Here is a 19,129-nt window from a genome sequence, read left to right on the forward strand (position 1 = left end):
GCAACAAATATTGGGACCAAACCTCTTGAAATTGTCAAACTATTGTCAGCCCTTTTTGTTGTTAATGTCAGCAATTATGAGGTACAGTATGTACTTTGACCCATCCTGTAATGCCAGTCTTCTTGCTACCTCACATCTTTTTCGGGAACTGGCATGTAACCACGTACCTTCCAAAATTAGGACTGGTTATGAATGACAATTGTACTGAAAAGAGGAAATAGACTACTGCTAATATCTGAAAACTAGACCTATTATATAAGCTACTTCTAATTAATTAATAAGAGATGTATATTTGAAACAGGGCTAACAATGGTGTCAGAATATGAGGCAGAAATATAGTAATAAACCAAGAAATAATAAGACTAAGATGACAGGACACAGTTGTTAAGCTCTCTCTCTCTCTATAGCCTATATTAAAAACAGCTTAATAAACTTTTAGAATTTTTCTAACATACCATTTTTAAATTTACTATTGTATTTTTAATGACCCGTATATTTCTTAAAAACAGTATTACATTACATTAAGGGCGTGGTGTCGTTTACTCTCCAGTACAGCAGGTGTCACTGTGTCGCCGTTGAGCCGGAGAAGCAGCTGTTTGTTTTCCTTAGCCGTTAGCATATGAAGCTCCTGTAAAAGATGCCCGTGTGTGTCATGATGGCTGAACTTGATGAAAAGCTGCTGTTGCAGTTTGAAACCCAGGAGCTGGAGGTAAATAAGACAGAGCGATTGACTTATTCGTTTATTTATTCTGTGCATGCTTGTTATTTGCTGACCAGCAACAGTATCGTGGTTGTCACATGAACAACACTATTCATGAAGCCTATTGAAACCATTAGCATGGGATTAAACAAAGATGAACTATTTAGCCTAACGTTATTTGTTCATTTGTGTTAATGTCTGTTAAGTTTTGTCTAACGTTACTCTAATATTTTCCTTGTATTCAAATGTGTCTGCTGTTATATAACTTGCTGTCTGACTGCATACATTATGTTTAACGTTATATTTCAAAATGTTTGATAAGTTACCTTCTATCTTAGGCTCCTGGTGGCATTGCAACGCCTCAAGTATATTCCCAGTTATTAGTCTTGTATCTCCTGCACAACGACATGTATGTTACATATATTTATTATTTCAATGGCTTATTTACAATTGTAGCATCATTTCATTCTGTCATAATAATTATGTGCTTTATGTAGGAATAATGCCAGATACCTTTGGAAACGGATACCCCAAGCAATCAAAACAGTGAGTTTCCCCCCTCTTAGTGTGTCTAATGTTAAGGAAAATCAATTTAGGATCTCTAATACAATTCCTAATTACAGGCAAACCCAGAGATGGCAGCTATATGGGCTGTAGGACAGCGGATCTGGCAGCGAGACTTTCCAGGCATCTACTCTGCTATTGCTGCTTACCAGTGGTCTGAAAGCATTCTCCCTGTGATGGAAGCTTTAAGAGGTACTGTCATATGGCTTAGGTTTTTATGCTATATTCTGGGTGTAATCTACAGTATAATGAAGTGGCTTATATTGCCCTTGAGGCTGATTCTTGTCACTTTAAACACATTCTTGACATTTAATGCTTCGAATACAGGATTTTTTAGATATTTTGTTTTAGAATTGTAGATTTGCAGGGTTTTTTCACAGTGCATATTTTTTGGGGTACTTTGTAGTTGCTGTTTTGTGCACACAACAGATCTGTGATGGGTTAGGCTCACACTAGAGCTGCACGATTCTGGCTAAAATGAGAATCGCGATTTTTTTTTTGCTTAAAATAAAGATCACGATTTTGTCATGATTCTGTAGATGTAAAATAAAGGTATGGTAAAAACAAGCATATGACACAACCTCGATAATAATATTATGTGTAGGTCTACTGGTTTCTATAAATAATTCTATTCTACTTAAATATAATTCTGATGTTGAATTGATATGTTTGAGATATATGCTTGAAATCTGTCATATTAGACAATTTTATTCACTGGTAAAATCAGACATTTGCCATTATCAGATTATATTTAACAATATAGGCTAGAGTACTTATACTAACATTGTAAACATTTATTTTCATGCACAACTGTGGGTTCGCTATGAAAGAAAAAACATCAAATGCTTGTCGTAATCATAACTCTAAAATGCGATACAATCATTTAAATGAAGAACTCACTTAGTTGAGTAAAGTTAGCAACAGATTCGCAGAATCGCATTTTCCGGATCAATAACTTATCTGCAAATCTGTTGCTAACTTTACTCAACTTGCACACTTTCGGTTTCATTCTGACTGCTAAGTGCTTGTTCATACTTCGCGCGCGGCTCCCAAACGATCACTCTGTGCCACAAACTGAATATTATTTACAACTGTATTACCTGTTACTCGCAACATATGCAGGTTCTGTTCACTAAAGTAGACGTGCGCGCGTCTATCATTAAGTATAGCGCGCGCACGCGCCCTCTCTGTGATAACAGCACACGGTCAGGAATTAAAAAACTAATTTTTGTCTTAATATGATGTTTTCGCGATCGGGAAATTACTCGTGACGTCAGCTCCTGACCGTGAGCTGTTATCACAGAGAGGGCGCGTGCGCGCGCTCTACTTAATGATAGACGCGCGCGCCTCTACTTTAGTGAACAGAACCTGCATATGTTGCAAGTTTTTTTTTAGGTGAATTATACCTTATAAATACAGTATGTGACTCATTCAACATCATTTGGAGTTGTCAATGCCACTGAGCAACGTGTGTGAAACAATGAAAAGACTCGTGTAGCCGCCTTTTCCTCTCTCCTGAACTTGAAAACATGATTGACAGAATCGTAGAAATGCTGGATTAAGATCGTTTAAGGGGCGTCGAATCGAGATCGCTATCTTTTAACGATTAATTGTGCAGCTCTAGCTCACACATTAAATGTTTAGTAAGAATTCATAACGTTTCTGCCAATAATGTCTCTCTGAAGTGACACAATGTAATATTCAAGGACAACAAACACTTGGCGCCCTATCATACATACGGCGCAATAAGGTGGAAGACGTTTTGATATTTTCAGACCAATGTAACCTTAATTTTACTGTTTTCTGCCACGTTGTTTCAATGGCAAATTCAGTTGCACCACTTTGTGTTTTGGTCTGGATAAGAGGTGTGTTAAGGCCAATTGTTGGCGCGTTGCAATTTTGAGGAACTAAAATAGACTGCGCAATAGACCAGCTGAAAGCAGGTCTAAAGTCCAGCACAGAGCACATTAGTTGTGTGCCTCACTTGCACATTACTTAAAACACACAGAATATACAGCAATACACAAATATGAAGAAAAGAAAAATAATTAAAGGATTGAAATGTTACAAAAATTATTACTTTCTACATAAATATAAAAACCACTGCCTCCATGCCTTTTTCATCTCTGGAGCCTTTTTTAGTTTATTCATGACACGCTGTTGTAAAATGTTAATATTATTATGAACATTATTTATAATATGCATATTTATATTTGTTTTATTAAAAACAAGCTTAAATTTGTCCACCTGTCAGGTTTTAAACACGCTTCATTATTATTGCTCATTTATTTATTAGCTGGAAATTTTAACTGATTTTAGAAATAGTTTTGAAACAGATCGCTGCACTTAACAAACAAAATGAATTATGTGGGCCAGTGGTTCTCAAACTGTGGTCCATGTACCACAAGTGGTACGCAGGCTTCCTCCTAGTGGTACGCGGAGGAGTTGCTGAATAATTCAAGTAAAAAAAAAACACTTTTAACCCACTTTAACCCACGTACGAAATCAACCATGTGATCAGGAAATTGATTTTAATAGGCTAAACTTTTTATTTTTATTTTTCTAATGTTTGTTATGTATTCTACCATTTGAGGTTTTTTCCTCCCCATACTTGTAACGGTTGTTGGGGCGTATCTCGTATTTTTATATCCCAATGTTGACAGGTGTAGTTTAATCACTTGCTTCTCTGACACACATAACCTACTGTACTTTTTTTTTTTTTTTTACTTTTTAAGAACAGTGCCATTATTAACTTTTCAAATCACATTTTAATTTAAACGTTGTCGTTTCATTTATTTTTTTCACCTGTAAGTGTGTTATTGTTCAGACTATTATGTTTAAAGTGGCTGACAATAATAAATATTCATTATAATAAGAATTAATCTGTAGTTTTGTACTAAGCTGTAGCCACTTAATTGGACCTAATATGTATTTCAATACCAGTTATTTATGGTGGTACTTGGAGAGACAATTTTTCTGAGGTGGTACTTGGTGAAAAAAGTTTGAGAACCACTGATGTAGGCTATTGGATATCTGTGCGTAAATTACGTTCCCTTATGCACGAAAGAGAGAAGTATATATATGTGTGTGTGTGTGAGTGTGTGTGTGTGTGTGTGTGTGTGTGTGTGTGTGTGTGTGTATATATATATATATATATATATATAGTGTGTGTGTGTGTGTATACACTATTAGAAAAAGTCTTATTTTTTTATTTCGGATAGAATAACTTTTATTTAATATTGTTAAATGACCTTTACCCCAGGGTAATTACTGTTAGATTTAATGTAAATATACTTTGTAGGGGGCACGTTATATACAGTTATGCGTGTTGTCTAGTCTTGTTTAGTAATGTGGTTAAAAGTATGAATATGAAATGTATCTAGATTTTTTTACCCTGGAAAGTAATCAATTTCTTGCTTTCAAATTCCACTTCAAGCAGTTCATGACTAAACTTAGCCCAGGCTTTATCTCTGCATTATCATAGGCCCAGTGTAAACCTTTCAGATGTCGACTGCCGGCAGATATAACCAAAAAGTGCAGATTACTTTATTATCCAAGTTTTTTTTTAACCATACTGTTCTTTTTGAGTTCTTAGGAGTAATCTTTGCAACATCTTCTCTGTGTTAATATCATCAGGGACCATGCTAAAACATAGCCTTCATTTGATACCCACGTGCCAGTATGCACCTGATCCTCCCAGACCAAGGATAAGTTAAAAATAACCCTTTCCATGTGTTCACGGGTTCCCTATGTACTGTTTTTTAGGACACCGACGGTTGTTTTTTTACAAACAAATTTCTCAAGACCATTTGAACAAGATATTTCTGATGATTTTATTGCATAAAACCTACCCTCTGAATACTATGATAGTAAAATATATCCATGCTTTATTTTTATGTAAGGTTTTTATCAGATATCTAGACATTCAATGTGATAAGTATTGATAAAGTACAATTTAGCATTTTCCCGCTCCAATATTCCTATCTAGAGATGTATAATACAAGCTCAAAGAGTGTTTTTAGACAAAGACAAAGTTTGTTTTCTTGACATAAAACTTGTTTGTCTTCTTGCAAATATTTCAATAAGGAAATTTTACTGGAAACACTGCACAGGAAAGGGTGAAGGTGTTATGGTATCATCATGAGGGTTTAAAAGGGTGGGGGCTTTTTTCATGTCCAAAAATGAATCTTGAAAACAAGTGGATAGGAATGTGTGCTTTGATTGGTTGGAGGAATGGTATGTCACCCTCTGGCTGAGGGTGGTATAAAGAGCAAAGGAACTCTGTTCCAGAATAGATCTGACAACTGCAGGGAATCATTTACTGCTGTGTGCAGCAGCTTGTTTTTAACCTCATTTTTCAAGGAGAACGCCACTAAAGTGATACAGCAAAAGGAGCCAGAGCAACCACCAACATGGACATTCAGCGAACTGCCTCTTTGTTGGGGACTCCTGACTCGATGGAGAGCCTTGAGAAACAGCTAAGCTGCCCAATATGTCTGGACATGTTTACCAAACCAGTGGTCATCCTGCCGTGTCAGCATAACCTGTGTCGAGGATGTGCTAGTGATCTTTATGACTCTCGAAACCCTTATCGTTTCTCTGGTGGTGTTTTTCGGTGCCCAACTTGTCGATTTGAAGTGGTTCTTGATCGCCATGGTGTGCATGGACTTCAGAGGAATCTTCTTGTTGAGAACATAATCGACATTTACAAACAGCAACAAGAGGGTGGTGGAGGAGGTGGTGGCAGCACCACTGAAAGTCCAATAAAACCCAAAAGCTCCAAAGAGCTAATGTGTCAAGAACACGAGGACGAGAAGATCAACATCTACTGCGTTACTCACCAAACTCCCACTTGTTCCATGTGTAAGGTATTTGGCCAGCATAAGGACTGTGAGGTGTCACCACTTGCTAGTGTCTATCAGGCTCAAAAGGGAGAGCTGAGCAATGCCATTGATGCTCTTGTGGCGGGGAATGGCCGCCTTCAGGCGTTGCTTAACCAGATGGAGGAGGCCTGCACAGCTGTTCAGGACAATGCTCAACGTGCCAAACAAAAGCTTGGCGAATGCTTCGATTCCCTCTATGCAGCCTTGGAGGAGCGTAAAAATGCCCTCTTAGAGCGTATTGGCAAAGAGCAAGACGAGAAGGTTGGTGCACTCAGGAGTTTGGCTAGGCGTTATGGGGACCGTCTTCAGGCAGCCACAGAGTTAACAGACATGGCAGTTCAGGCTCTGGAGCAAAGTGGTGCCGCAGAGTTCCTGCAGGCCTCCAAGAACCTGATCTCCCAGACAAAAGACGCAGCAAAGAGCTCACTTGCTGAAGAAAGGCCCGAGCCAGGCTTTGAAAGAATGGACCATTTCACTTTGGATACGGAGCAGGTGGAGACTTTGTTGTCCAAGATGGACTTTGGAGGAGAGGATGATGAGGAATTTGAAGACGCTGAAGATCAAGAAGAGGAGTAAATAAGTTGGAAGAAAAGAAGAGGTTTAGGAAGGTTTAGCAAGGTCATTGACAAATGAGAAAATAGAAGTTTTAATATTCGTATTTCACTGCTAAGCAGTGTTGTCATTTCAACATGTATAATCAAAAGAATATTTCCAAATAACTAGGTGCCATTTTTTATACTTTTTATAATTTAGTCAAAATGCTGCTGTTGTTCTTAAAAGTTATCTTCCTACTTTTGTTTCGCTCAGAAATGAGTCACTGTTGTTTATTTCTGCAGTCTGTTGTTACTAGTTCTGTATTTTCAGTTTACTCTGTTTTTTAATGTTCTTTATTGTTTGAAAATAAATAAAATTGAAAATTGAGATTTGAGTTTTTACATTTATTTATTGTTCATACGTACTGTACAAATCAACATTCACATTTAAAGATACAATGGAAGTCTTGGAGTTAATCAGAGGTAACTGTACACAAGTAAACTCTGTGCACTCTTTGCTCTCAACTGTCTTCTCTGGCTAAAGGCACATGCTATTTTTAAAAGGTAAGAGGATGAGATATGGCTCTGGGGTAGAATACCAGAAGAGGACAGATGGCCATTGCTTCCCTTACCACCACCCACCATCCAGTCTCTGCCTTGCTCAGCAGCTCTTCATTATATATACAGTTAAAGTCAGAATTATTAGCCCCCTTTGCAGAAAGTCTTATTTTTATTTTATTTATTTTTTTGACCAGAATAAAAGCAGTTTTACATTTTTAAAACACCATTTTAGGGACAAAATTATAAGCCTCTTTAAGCTATATTTATTCTCGATAGTCTACAGAACAAACCATCATTATACAATAATAACGGCTAATAATTTTGATTTAAAGATCCCTGCATAACATGCACATGTCTGCCTTTAAATTTTAAAACGGCAGTCTTGTAGCCACTTCTGACCTCTCTGGAGTTGCATTCAAGTAGCTGTAAGTAAACACTGTTGCTATGAGAGAGCTATTTATTTAGTTCAAGAGCTGAAGATGTTTGGAAGTATCTGTAAGCATTTGACTTCTGCCCATTAATAGGACAAACATCTAAATAAAGATGTTTAATTTATAACATTTTAAACAAAATATTATATATCTGAAATGTTTACTTTTGTTGTTCATGCATGCAAATAATGATTAATTTTATGTATTAGATAATTATTATAATTATGACAGAAAATGTTTTTTGTCCTATAGAAACATTAAGTGACAATCTAGTATGCATAATGACTATTCAGTAATGATTTCATTTGTTTCTCTGCTTTATGTAATTATGTGTGGGAATTATGCTATTCTTAAATCATGTTATGTCTCCTCAGTTTGAGTCATTTCATTATAAAATGGATTAAAAAATTAAAGGAAAATTTTTAAGAGATGAATGCATATGATGGTATTGAAGTAATTTTATTTTGCTCAAAATGAAAGCAAAAATTTTTCCCATAATTTTACTTTTTAGTCTCTTCAATTTGGTAAATAAATAAAATGTAATACTTCAAAGTGTATTATTGATTAAATTAATGATTAAAGTAAAAAAAAAAAAAAATACAAATATTTAATTAAATAAAAAATCTTACTGACTTCAATTCTAGATTGAACTAATAATTCTTTGGTCAGTTGTGAATAGGGCATCTTGTAACTAAAAATGTACTTTGCTTTTATTATGTTGATACTTTTCATGTGAATGGGCGCCACTATTTTTTGGTGGTATTGACAAGTGAAACAAAGTAAGTTGCCCATTCCATAAGTTTATGGCATAATTGTTCAACATATGTAAGAAATGCCATATTAGTTAGACATGTATGAACTAGGGCTGCTCAGTGTATCGTTTTAGCATTGATATCGCAATGTGATCATTCACAAAAGTCACATTACAAGTATATGCAATGATGAGTCTGGATTATAATTTATTATGTTATATTTTACAATTGATTATTCAATTACTGTATACCTGAATACAGTTCTACTGCTCAGAAAACAATAAAATGCTTTATGAATAAATATATATTTTTATTTTGTGTTTTTTTCTTTATTCAATTTATTTATGCTTGTAGATAATAATACATTCATTTCAAATAGTTATTCAACTGATCTAAGTGAAATTCTATTTTTATCACAATATATATCGCAGAATAAAAAAAGAATTGTAATGTTATATTTTTCCAATATCGTGCAGCCCTAGTATAAACGATGGCCACAGATTCCTAAAAAATAGTGTTTGAAACCAAAATGCTGAAAAAACAAAAACAAGAATAACCTTTTTAAAAATCTTTTTCTTTATTTTGTGTTTCTTGTAGAGTCAACTCGTAGGAGGGCATATGGGCTAGTGGCTCAAGCTTACACCTCTATCAGTGCAGAAGACTTTGCTGCTTTTGTGGGATACTCGGTAGAAGAGGCCGTCAAAGGTGCGTGTTTTTGAGATTTGAGTGCTCATTGCTTGGACTTTCATATGTTTATTATTATTTTTACTCCAACCATTAATTTTTAGTTCATGTCTTTCTTTATGGTCTTTTGCAAAGAAATATAATGTAATGTTTTTGTCATTTAAATGTTCTTTTGTTTTTTGCTCAAGGTGTAGTAAGTCATGGGTGGCAGGCAGATCCAAACACCAGGATGATCATGCCACAGAAACCAGGTGGGGGCGCTGTTTCACTTCTTATTACTAGCAAGAACAGATGTTATTTTTCAACTTTATGACTCATTTCTCCATAAGGTTTCATTCATTGCCCCTCCTCTGAACAGAAACTTATTCCATTGAGTTCTGCACGGTTATTTCATAACAAGCACATGAAATGGTGACTTCACCTCGATTCCACTTATGTTCTTTGTTCTCCGACTCTCAAATATGCCTTCATTTTGTAACTGACAAGAATCTCTGTAGATCCTGCTCACCTTTAGCTCATGGTTCTGAACGATGCAGCTATTTGCCTTGTTTTTGCACACAGCTTTTTATGTGTTTGCCTGGAACCACTGAGCAAACTTTTTACGAGACACATTTATTCCAAAAGAACAGGAACAAGCAGCATCTGGGTTTCTGCACGGGCCTCGTGAGACAGTGCAGATGTCTGTAATGCATTTGGGTAACTGATGATTGAGAAATGTTTCCCAGTACTGATGACCTGCAGCTTTCACTACAAGCAGCTGATGTTTATTAATTCAACATGGTTGCCATGACAATTTTCTTTTCTGGAGCTGTTGCATCTGTAGTGGACTCTCTTTCTTGCACACGTATTCATGCATTTGTTCTGCGGCACATCTTTGTTTACATTCATATGTCTGTGTGTTATACAGCAGATCATAGAGCGCTTGAAGGAATCCCCTCATCTCTCATGTTTCTCGTCTGCCTTCCCCTCTCTCCAGATCCGCCTCCGGTCTCGCTGGTTCCAAACGAACAACAGCTGGCCAGACTTACCGACTACGTGGCTTTTCTTGAGAACTGATAAGCACTCCGCCCTCTCCCATCCTCTTCCTCACCTTCTCTCAGATACTCTGTTTTTCAGAAGAAAGATTCTGGTGTCCAGGACCCTTCACGAATCCGGTCCTGTCCAGTGATGGAACTGCTGTCGCTCTCTTTCCTGTTTTGCTTCTTGAACCCGTCAGCCACAGTGATATAGGACAATTCCCAAATAGTTTTACATGTACAAATCTGCTTTGGAGTATGCTGTCAATATTGTAAATTATTATTTTTTGGCATAAATACTTCACTTTATGCACATTGTTCTGGTGGTTTCTGTTAGTTTAATTTTACGTGTCAAACAAAATCCCTCATTATGATTTGTTCATATGCCTGATGTCATTTTATAAGATTTTATACAATTAGCGGGGAATCAAGGTGGCTTGCAATACGTCGACCAAATTTTAAACCAAATGTGTGTGGGTATTTTACCTTTCTTAATCTAGAAAATAGGCCCATGCAAGTCTGCAAGTAAGTAGGTTTTTATGATTGTCCAGAAAAAAAGAAAAAACCCTTTGTCTTGAAGGTATTGTTTAGCAGTGCTAACAACCGACAGCTTATTTTGGGTGGCTCACAGTTGTATTTAAGATGTTTTCCACTGTCTGACAAGTGTTTTGTTGACAGTGCATCTCTGTCTGCTGTTCAGATGTTTTGCACCGCTTCCTTGGTTTCTCACGCAGAGTGGTTTTGAAAAAGAAGAGGAAACATACCAGCTGTTGGCTATCGTCATGTCCTTTCAGCTTAAGGATAAAAGCTCCATATGTGCTGAAACAACCGACACATATGGTACTGTGAGAAATTAACACCATTCATTTTTACTGATTGTTTGACCTTAAATGTTATCTTCACGATAAATGTCTTTAGTTTCTTGAAATGTTAATCTTGTGTCAATTTGCATCTTTGATTATATGACAGGCATAAAACATTCAGTAAACTAAGTAGTGTGTCCAAATATGGATGGCTGAGATTCAAAGTGTGCATCCGATGGACAGTTTGGCTACATTTACAAAACAGGGTTTGACTCCTAATTCCAGTTTGTTGAATATATTATGTTTTGAAAAAACTGTATACACCTTTAAAGTGACCTTTATCTGCTACCTTCTTATATGCTGTACACCGTTGCAGATGTACTGACCCTGAAACTAAAAGGTTTAAAACCATTTCTCCTGCACCACCTTTAATGTAAAGCACTGCTATCATTTGCTCAACATTTGCTTTTTCAAAACTCGTTTTCTGCTGTTGAACACAAAAGGAGATGTTTATGTGCCAATGGAGTACAAAGCCGTTGAAAAATTACGTTTACAACACATTTCAATGTTTAAAATCGGTCAACGTTATTAGTTTTATTAAATATATCACACTGCATATCTATGACCATACATTTAATACACAGTCTTATCAGTCTTCAAAGTTATGTGGAGATTGCTTTCAAAGTAACAAAAACAGAGAATAATGCTTCTGTCCATTCGGGTAAGAAATTCTGAATACACGCTTGTAATTTCCACTGAGAATATCAGAATCCACATGTGTTTTTTGCTCACATGATCATGGGTCATATCCAGTCTGAGCAACATGGGAGAAAACATTGGACACTTGTATAAAGAATTTATTTTACCGTAAGGCCATGGGAGATGATTTGAGAATGATTTTCTCAATGCACAAGTGCATTGAGTATTATAAAGACAAAATGCTGAAATACTGACAGAAACCTAATTTGTTAGCTCAGGAATTTCTTTGTGTTTCCATAGTAGTCTAAGAAATGGTACTCCTGAGAGGTAAATGTGTTGAAACAAAACACACAGACCTGCTTTTAATTATTGCTTGGTCCAGCCCAATTATCCTTTCTTTTACATTTATTTTATATTGTATAGTTTTTTGCTCTTTAAACAAGTACATAAAAACTTCAAAGGATATGTGTGGTGTTCTGAGATCATCATTGACCTTACATGACATCAAACAGTAATAAATGCAGACCAGCTGAACATCAGGAGCTGTCAGAGGTCACAGACACAGGCTTTATGGAGCAGCTGGTGCCCGCATGAAATTGCTAAGCTATTTGTTAAGCTAAAGAAAACTGAAATTTACTCTTTGAAAGATTTTTTTTACTTGACAAATGATAAATTGGTGTTGTTATGATGGTGTTTCCTTTAGTCTTTCAAATAAAACAAGCACCCCTGAGGAAGATTTACAAAAGCCAGATTTTACCTCCTCTTTGACAGATGTTTGTAAAAAGCTATTGGCCTTCCCTAATCAGTCTGCTTTTTCCAAAGGTTAAGGGTTATGTCTGTATCCCATCTTGCTAAATGCCACAGAGGTGACGTGATGTAAAGGTGAAGAGATTTCAAATCCCTCTGCTTTTAATCTCCTCTTTGAAGAGGTTTTGTTGTCATTTTTGTCCCTCAACACCAAGATAGCAGTTCGCCTGATGTTGAATCTTTTGTAAATGTGCTAAATAAGCATTTTCGACCTTTGTGTTACTTCTTAAAATGGTAATGTCTTTGTCTCCTTAAATGCAGCACTAAATACTGCACATTTCCTGCATCTGTTTAAATTTTCGATTCAACACCTTAAGTGTTGCCATCCTTCAAATCTAAACCTTACTGAAGTACTGTCTTTCTGTTTATGTACAGAGAGCGTTATGAACCATTGAGGGAGTAGGGTTATTTGTCAAAACACGAAGTAATAGATTTATTGAATTCAAATAAACAAAAATTCTGCCACATGTGCAGGGAAAATGTTTCCATGTGGGTGGATGAGTCATAGGCTTTTTTTCCAAGCTAAGAAGCATTAAAACTGAGTGTGCTTGTAGGAGACAGAGAAATAGTGTTTTATAGCTAAATATTCTGAAGTAGCTGTTTGTTCTGACTATCGTGTAAAACTATATAATTACAAAATCTTTTAGGTTTTCAAAGTTAATTGTTGCTGATGGTTCAAAAGAGGAGGGGAGGTTTGTGAGTAACCTCACCCAGTGTAAAGAGTGACTCATTTAATTTGCACCGAATTCCACAATTTTACCTGATTTTATTGTGTATTTCTCATGATGTTTGGTCAAGAAAAACTCAGGGGTAGAAAACTTTGCTTTCTCATTATGTTTCTGTATGTGAACTACATACTAGAAGCAGCCAGACCAACTTGGACACCAGTGTACCACACATGAAGGTGGTGTCCAAATACAAAACACACTACAGAGTCCCATAGACAGCATTTTCTCCTCTGTGGTGGATGAGGTTCAAAAACAATCCTTTTAAGAGAGTCAAACAAACTGCAGCTGCTTTTTGTTTGGCTCCAAGTCCTGGTGCGCTTATTTAGTTCCAGCATTTTGATCCTAGATAAAAAAGAAAAAGATTTATCTTCTTTTTGCAAATAACTGTTTTCATTGTTTTTCTTTGTGCAGGGGTTTAGTTGTCATCCAAGATTGTGTCCCATTCTTAATTTAATGACTTCTGTGTTCCACGCTCTGTTTGTTGAAGTTGCTCAGTTGTCTGGGGGATCACAGTGATTCTGTTGACCTGAATTTGTGATCATAAGTTGCCTTGACAGTGGTTTAATTATCAACTGTGCTGCATGGGCATTGGGGGCAATTTACCTAAAACCCACCCAAAAGGAGGAAACCCAAAAATTCCTGTGCAAATATTATATTAAATACTTTGAGTCAGATTTTGTGGTTAAAAGATCTTGTTTTTTAACAGCCTTTCATGTGCTTTTTTTGTGTTTTTTTATGTGGTTTAATGAATCAAGGGTGTGTGACAGCATTGGAATATTGGCAGCATAGGACACAGTCTGTGTCGTTATTGTTAGAATTGCTAATTTTTCTTGATTTGCACATTTATTCATTTGTTCAGTTTCCTTTAGCCTAGTCGCTTATTTATTAAGGGTCGCCACAGCGGAATGAACTGCCAACTATTCCAACATATGTTTCACGCAGCCCATGCCCTTCCAGCCGCAACCCATTACTGTAAACCTACATGGACACACACTCATACACTACAGCCAATTTTGCACATCTATGGACTGTGGGGGAAACCCACAGGTATTTTACTGATATCGTTTGTTTTATGTTAAGTAATGTTAATTATGTAATGTCATTGTAAAGTGTTAACACATTATTTATTGTAAGCAGAGTGCTGTGTGAGAATGAAAGAAAAACTGATAATAATGAGACATCTCATTTTTAACATTAAGCATTGCTGAGAAAGTTCTTGTTATTCCAACTTGCCATAATTCCATGACGTTTGGAGTAATTTTCCATGAACATCAAGCTTTAACATTTACAGGCCAAGCAATTACATAATGCTCCCTAGAAGCTCAAGTCTGTCAGGATATGGAAAGGCAGATGTGCTAACCACTCAGCCAAAGTTCTCAGCACAATTACTTCCAATCATTTGCTTGTTACTTTCCTTCGCAATCACTGAGATAGAGTGGGTCATTTAGTATAATCAGTAGCACAAAAGAAAATGGATATTCCAGAAAAGTCCATACTTGCAAATGCAGATGTTTGTGGAGAAGGCGTTTTGTTCTTCTTCACCCTGTCCCAGGTCATGTTGGACCAGAGAGTGTGAGCACATGGTGTCTCATTGCTGGCTGACTTGCATTTTTTTTCCAAACCCAAAATGGAGGCAGATGAGAAGTGTCAGGATGTTCTAGTCAGTGGAAAAAACCTTTCCCATTTTTCATCCGGAGAAGGGGGAGGATTGTGGGTTGAGGGCTAATCAGTGTTGTGGGGTAAAATGTCCAAAGATGAGAGTGGGATGCGATTTTGGTCATATAGAGGTGGGTGTAATGGTGCTTAATAAAAGGACACGAATAAATAAAGATAATGCGTTGATTAAATCTGGTTCAATCTACATAGTGAAGTGATTTTAGCACAATTTAATTATGGAAAGACTGTCTTTCATAATGAAAGCCAACAAGGAATCTGCTGTCATTTTTCACATTCAAACATCTGTTTACCATAATTATGATCAAAGTCTGTTTGCCCTCAAAACATTTCATCGTTGTGAGGGAGAGGAAATGAGGTAGAGCCAAAACTGGGATCATGTTTTTGCTTACTTTAAACTTTATTGTTAAACAGAATTTTGGGCAATATCATTTACACAACAAATTTTTCTACATGTAATACATAAATAGGACATTGGTGGCACAGTGGGTAGCATGATTGCCTCACAACAAGAAGGTTTGCAGGTTTGAGCCCTGGCTGGGTCAGTTGGCATTTCTGTGTGGAGTTTGCATGTTCTTCCCGTTTTGGTGTTGGTTTCCTCCGGATGCTTTGTTTTTTCCCACAGTCCTAAGATGTAGGTGAATTGAATAAACTAAATTGACCTTAGTGACAGTAGTATTTGGGACCAAGTGGCTTAAGTCGCATGGGTAAAAAATATTTTAATTAAAATACAAAATTATATATATATATTTTAAATATCATGGATGCTCCATGAATGTATTTTGTAAATTTTCAAACATTTCAAAATAAAATTTTTGCACCCTCAGATTCCAGATTTTCAAATAGTTGTCCTATCCTAAGAAACATGAACAGAAAGCTAATTTATTCAGCTTTCAAATCCTTTGTGGTTGAATTATAAGTGGTTTTGCGGACCAGGGTCTCATTTGTTGGTGCTGCATAACCAATTGCAGATGGGTCACATTACACTAAGGTGTCAGTAACCGTGGAAACACACAGTGTCATTGCCATGAAATGCTTGGCCCTTGTTATCGGACAAATGGAGATCATTTTCCTGAGTGATGCAGCTTGCAGATAAATTCATTAGACTAAGGCTGAGTCTTTTATGATTTAAAATATATAGCTGGTTTTTGTTTTTATTGCACCCGTGGCAAGCCAAAATACCACTACAATGAGTCATACAACTGAGCCTGGGATAAACAGCACAAAGTCAGAGAGCACATAGGAGCTAGAAAGTCTCATCTGAATTAAATTGAAAAGAAGCAGGAAACTTAAAAGGCACACTCTATTATTTAGACTAATATATATACCATACTGACATCTTATAATCCCAGTTTTGTTTACATTCAGAAAGCAGCCCTATCTAGTTAGAAGTGCTGTAGCTCTTTCTCCTACTTGTGCACACATAAACATTTCCTTTTTTTTTCACTCCCTTTTAGAGCTTCTTTCATGATAGTTTAAGTTAGTTAAATTGAAATATGCAGATAAAAATAAACTAATAAATAAATCCAGCATTAGAAAAGACATTTTGAAAGGTAGGCATTTGTCTCCTCATCCACCACCAGTTTGCAGCATCCACCTGGAGGATGCGATGGCAGCCATACTGTGCTAAACCGCACACCACAGCTGATTGGTGGAGAGGAGACAGAGTGATGAAGCCAATTATCATATAGGGATGGTTAGGAGGCCATGACAGACAGAGGCAGGTGGGCAAATTTGATCAAGACGCCAGGGTTAAACCGCTGCTCTTTTTTTTTTTTTTTTTTTTTTTTTTTTTAAAGATTTTAAATGACCACAGAGAGTCAGGACTTCGGTTTAATGTCCCTGTCAAAATAGTGGGGCGTTGGCACCCACACGGACCACACCCCCTGCTAGTCTCACTAACACCACTTATGGCAGCAATCTAGCTTTCCCATGTGGTCTCCCATCCAGGTACAGACTGGGTGCCGCCCTGCTTAGTTTCAGTGGACAACCAATTGAGAGTTGCAGAGAGCTAGCTGTCAGCTAAATATCACAAGTTTTGAGGTGCAATTGGCATGCTGTTTCCAGGAATGTCCACTAGAGCCATTGCACATAAATTGAACATTTTAGAGAATTTAGTACATTCAACTGGCCTCACAACTGCAGACCACATGTAACCATCAGCCCAGGACCTCCACATCTAGTATCTTTACATTCAGTATTTTCTTAGACCAGCCAATCTAACAGCAACTGCAACAATTGGTTTGAATAACTGAAGAATTTCTGCACATCTGTCAGAAACCGTAGCTTGTCCGCATGCTCGTCATCCTCACCGGGGTCTTAATTTGAGGTAGCTTCTGTATTGCTATGCAGGATATAAATAAAACTTAAACCTGGAATGACTGCAGTTATTTGTAACAGACTTGATTGAGCAAATGCTCACATTCGATTGTGTCTGGTACATAGGAGAGGAGTTTTCTTCACGGAAGAATACCCAGTTTCATTCTACATGTGGGTTGTGTGGATGAATGGTTTGCTGATGTCAGTGCTGTAAATAGACATGTGAGTGGCCCATATTTGCAGTGGGGTTATGGTAGGCTATTGGCAGGTGTATGTTATGGACAATGAAAACAGCTGCATGTTGTTGATGGCATTTTGAATGCATCCCTGAGATCCTGAGGCCCATTGTTGCGCCATTTATCCACTAACATCACGTCATGTTGCAGCATGATAATGCACAACCCCATATTTTAAAGATCTGTACAAAATTCCTAGAAGCTGAAAACATCACAGTTTTTGCGTGGCCAGCATACTCACAGCGTCACCATTGAGTATGTTTGAAAGGCTTTGTATATGACAGCATGTTCCAGTCCCTGCCAATATCCAGCAACTTTACACAGACGTTGAAGAGAAAAGGTTAAACGTTTTACAGGCCACAAGCAACAACCTGATCCAGTCTATGCAAGGGAGTGTTGCACTGTGTGAGGCAAATGGTGGTCACACCAGATACTGACTCGTTTTCTGATTTGTGTGTGTTATTAATTTTGTAAACAATAATTGAAATGATCTATAAATGGTAAAAAGAGATGGAAGGAAAAGCCTCATATTTAATAGTGCATAATTATTAAGCAGGTTTTATTTTTCAGGTAAAATAATCCAAAGATGAGATTTAACTCAAACTTAAAACACAAAAATAAACAAACATCTAAAAGCTAATTGGAGCAGCAGGATCACACAAGTAGAAAAAAAAACACATCATAGTTTCTTAATGTATAAAATTAACATTATTAAGTGCAACTGAAGCATGAGGCATTGATATGACATTTTATCACCAGGTAATCAACAGGTTAAAAAAAATAAATAAATCATCAGGAAACCATAGAGTTTATGACTGTTCTTGGTTATCATCATGGGCTACAGTGACTGCTGCAAATCCTATAAGGCCGTGTGCAGATTGTTTAGGATTAAATATGACAATGTGCATATGCTGCTTTGATGGATTTACAAACAGACTGGCACAGAAAAATGCAACACGTGTGCATAACAAATCAGAAAGCGACGCTTTGTAAAGTGTTTATATGGTGATATAAGATGTGTCGACTGATGCAGTGTAAGAATGGAAAAAACGGATAATAATTCATTCTCTGTTGTCTCAGCTGTTGGTGTAGACTATACACTTTTCCATTTAAAGCAGTTTACTTCTAACCTGTTTTTGAGGATATAAATGACTGGAACTGGTATTCAATGTTTAATAAGTAAGTGGTGCTACGAAAAGGCAGTAGTTTTTATTTTATTTATTAAAACCTTTCTGAAGTGGGTCAGAGAAAGTTCAGTGAAATGTTTCTCAAAGGTTGTTATCTTCAGCTGACTTGAACTTGATATATTAAACGTCTGTTGATGCTTTTCCTCCCCAAACAGTCTTGATTTGGCATTATTTCCAATGTGATAAAACATCGAGCTATTCATAGGAGGACATTATGAACTTGCCTCTTTTTAATATGCATTCAGTCACTTGCAAATTTGACAGGCTAAATCATTTAATCTATTTATTAAAAATCAGAACCCTGTATGTGCACACATCATGTGTACAGGTGGAATAAAAGTGACAACATTATGCAAATATGAAATATTATCTGCCAATGCAGTGTGTCCTGAATTAAACCTGCTCTTTTTCCATGCAAAGGTCACATATTTCCATTTAATTAAATCATTTCTTTTAGCAGTACTTGGAGTGAATGTTAAAAGTCATAAAAAGGATATTCTTCTCAGCATGACTCACAGCTGCATGTTAGAAGTAAAACCACTTTAAAGCTTA

The 19,129-nt window shown here is 36.7% G+C and overlaps 2 protein-coding genes across 2 annotated transcripts; both read left to right on the forward strand.

Annotated features, from left to right (window-relative positions):
* The first annotated feature begins 595 nt into the window (after positions 1-595).
* cops8 (COP9 signalosome subunit 8) lies at positions 596-11,058 on the forward strand. The gene is given in 7 exon segments (NM_200229.2): positions 596-709; positions 1,039-1,109; positions 1,198-1,246; positions 1,324-1,456; positions 9,022-9,129; positions 9,297-9,359; positions 10,085-11,058. Coding segments are annotated over 7 exon segments (576 nt in total). The 5' UTR covers positions 596-637; the 3' UTR covers positions 10,165-11,058.
* On the forward strand, positions 5,556-7,068 carry trim63b (tripartite motif containing 63b). The gene is given in 1 exon segment (NM_201095.1): positions 5,556-7,068. A coding segment is annotated over 1 exon segment (1,047 nt). The 5' UTR covers positions 5,556-5,676; the 3' UTR covers positions 6,724-7,068.
* Positions 11,059-19,129: the final 8,071 nt, after the last annotated feature.

This window comes from Danio rerio, chromosome 9 (assembly GCF_049306965.1).
Source record: "Danio rerio strain Tuebingen ecotype United States chromosome 9, GRCz12tu, whole genome shotgun sequence".
In the NCBI taxonomy this organism is placed as follows: domain Eukaryota; kingdom Metazoa; phylum Chordata; class Actinopteri; order Cypriniformes; family Danionidae; genus Danio; species Danio rerio.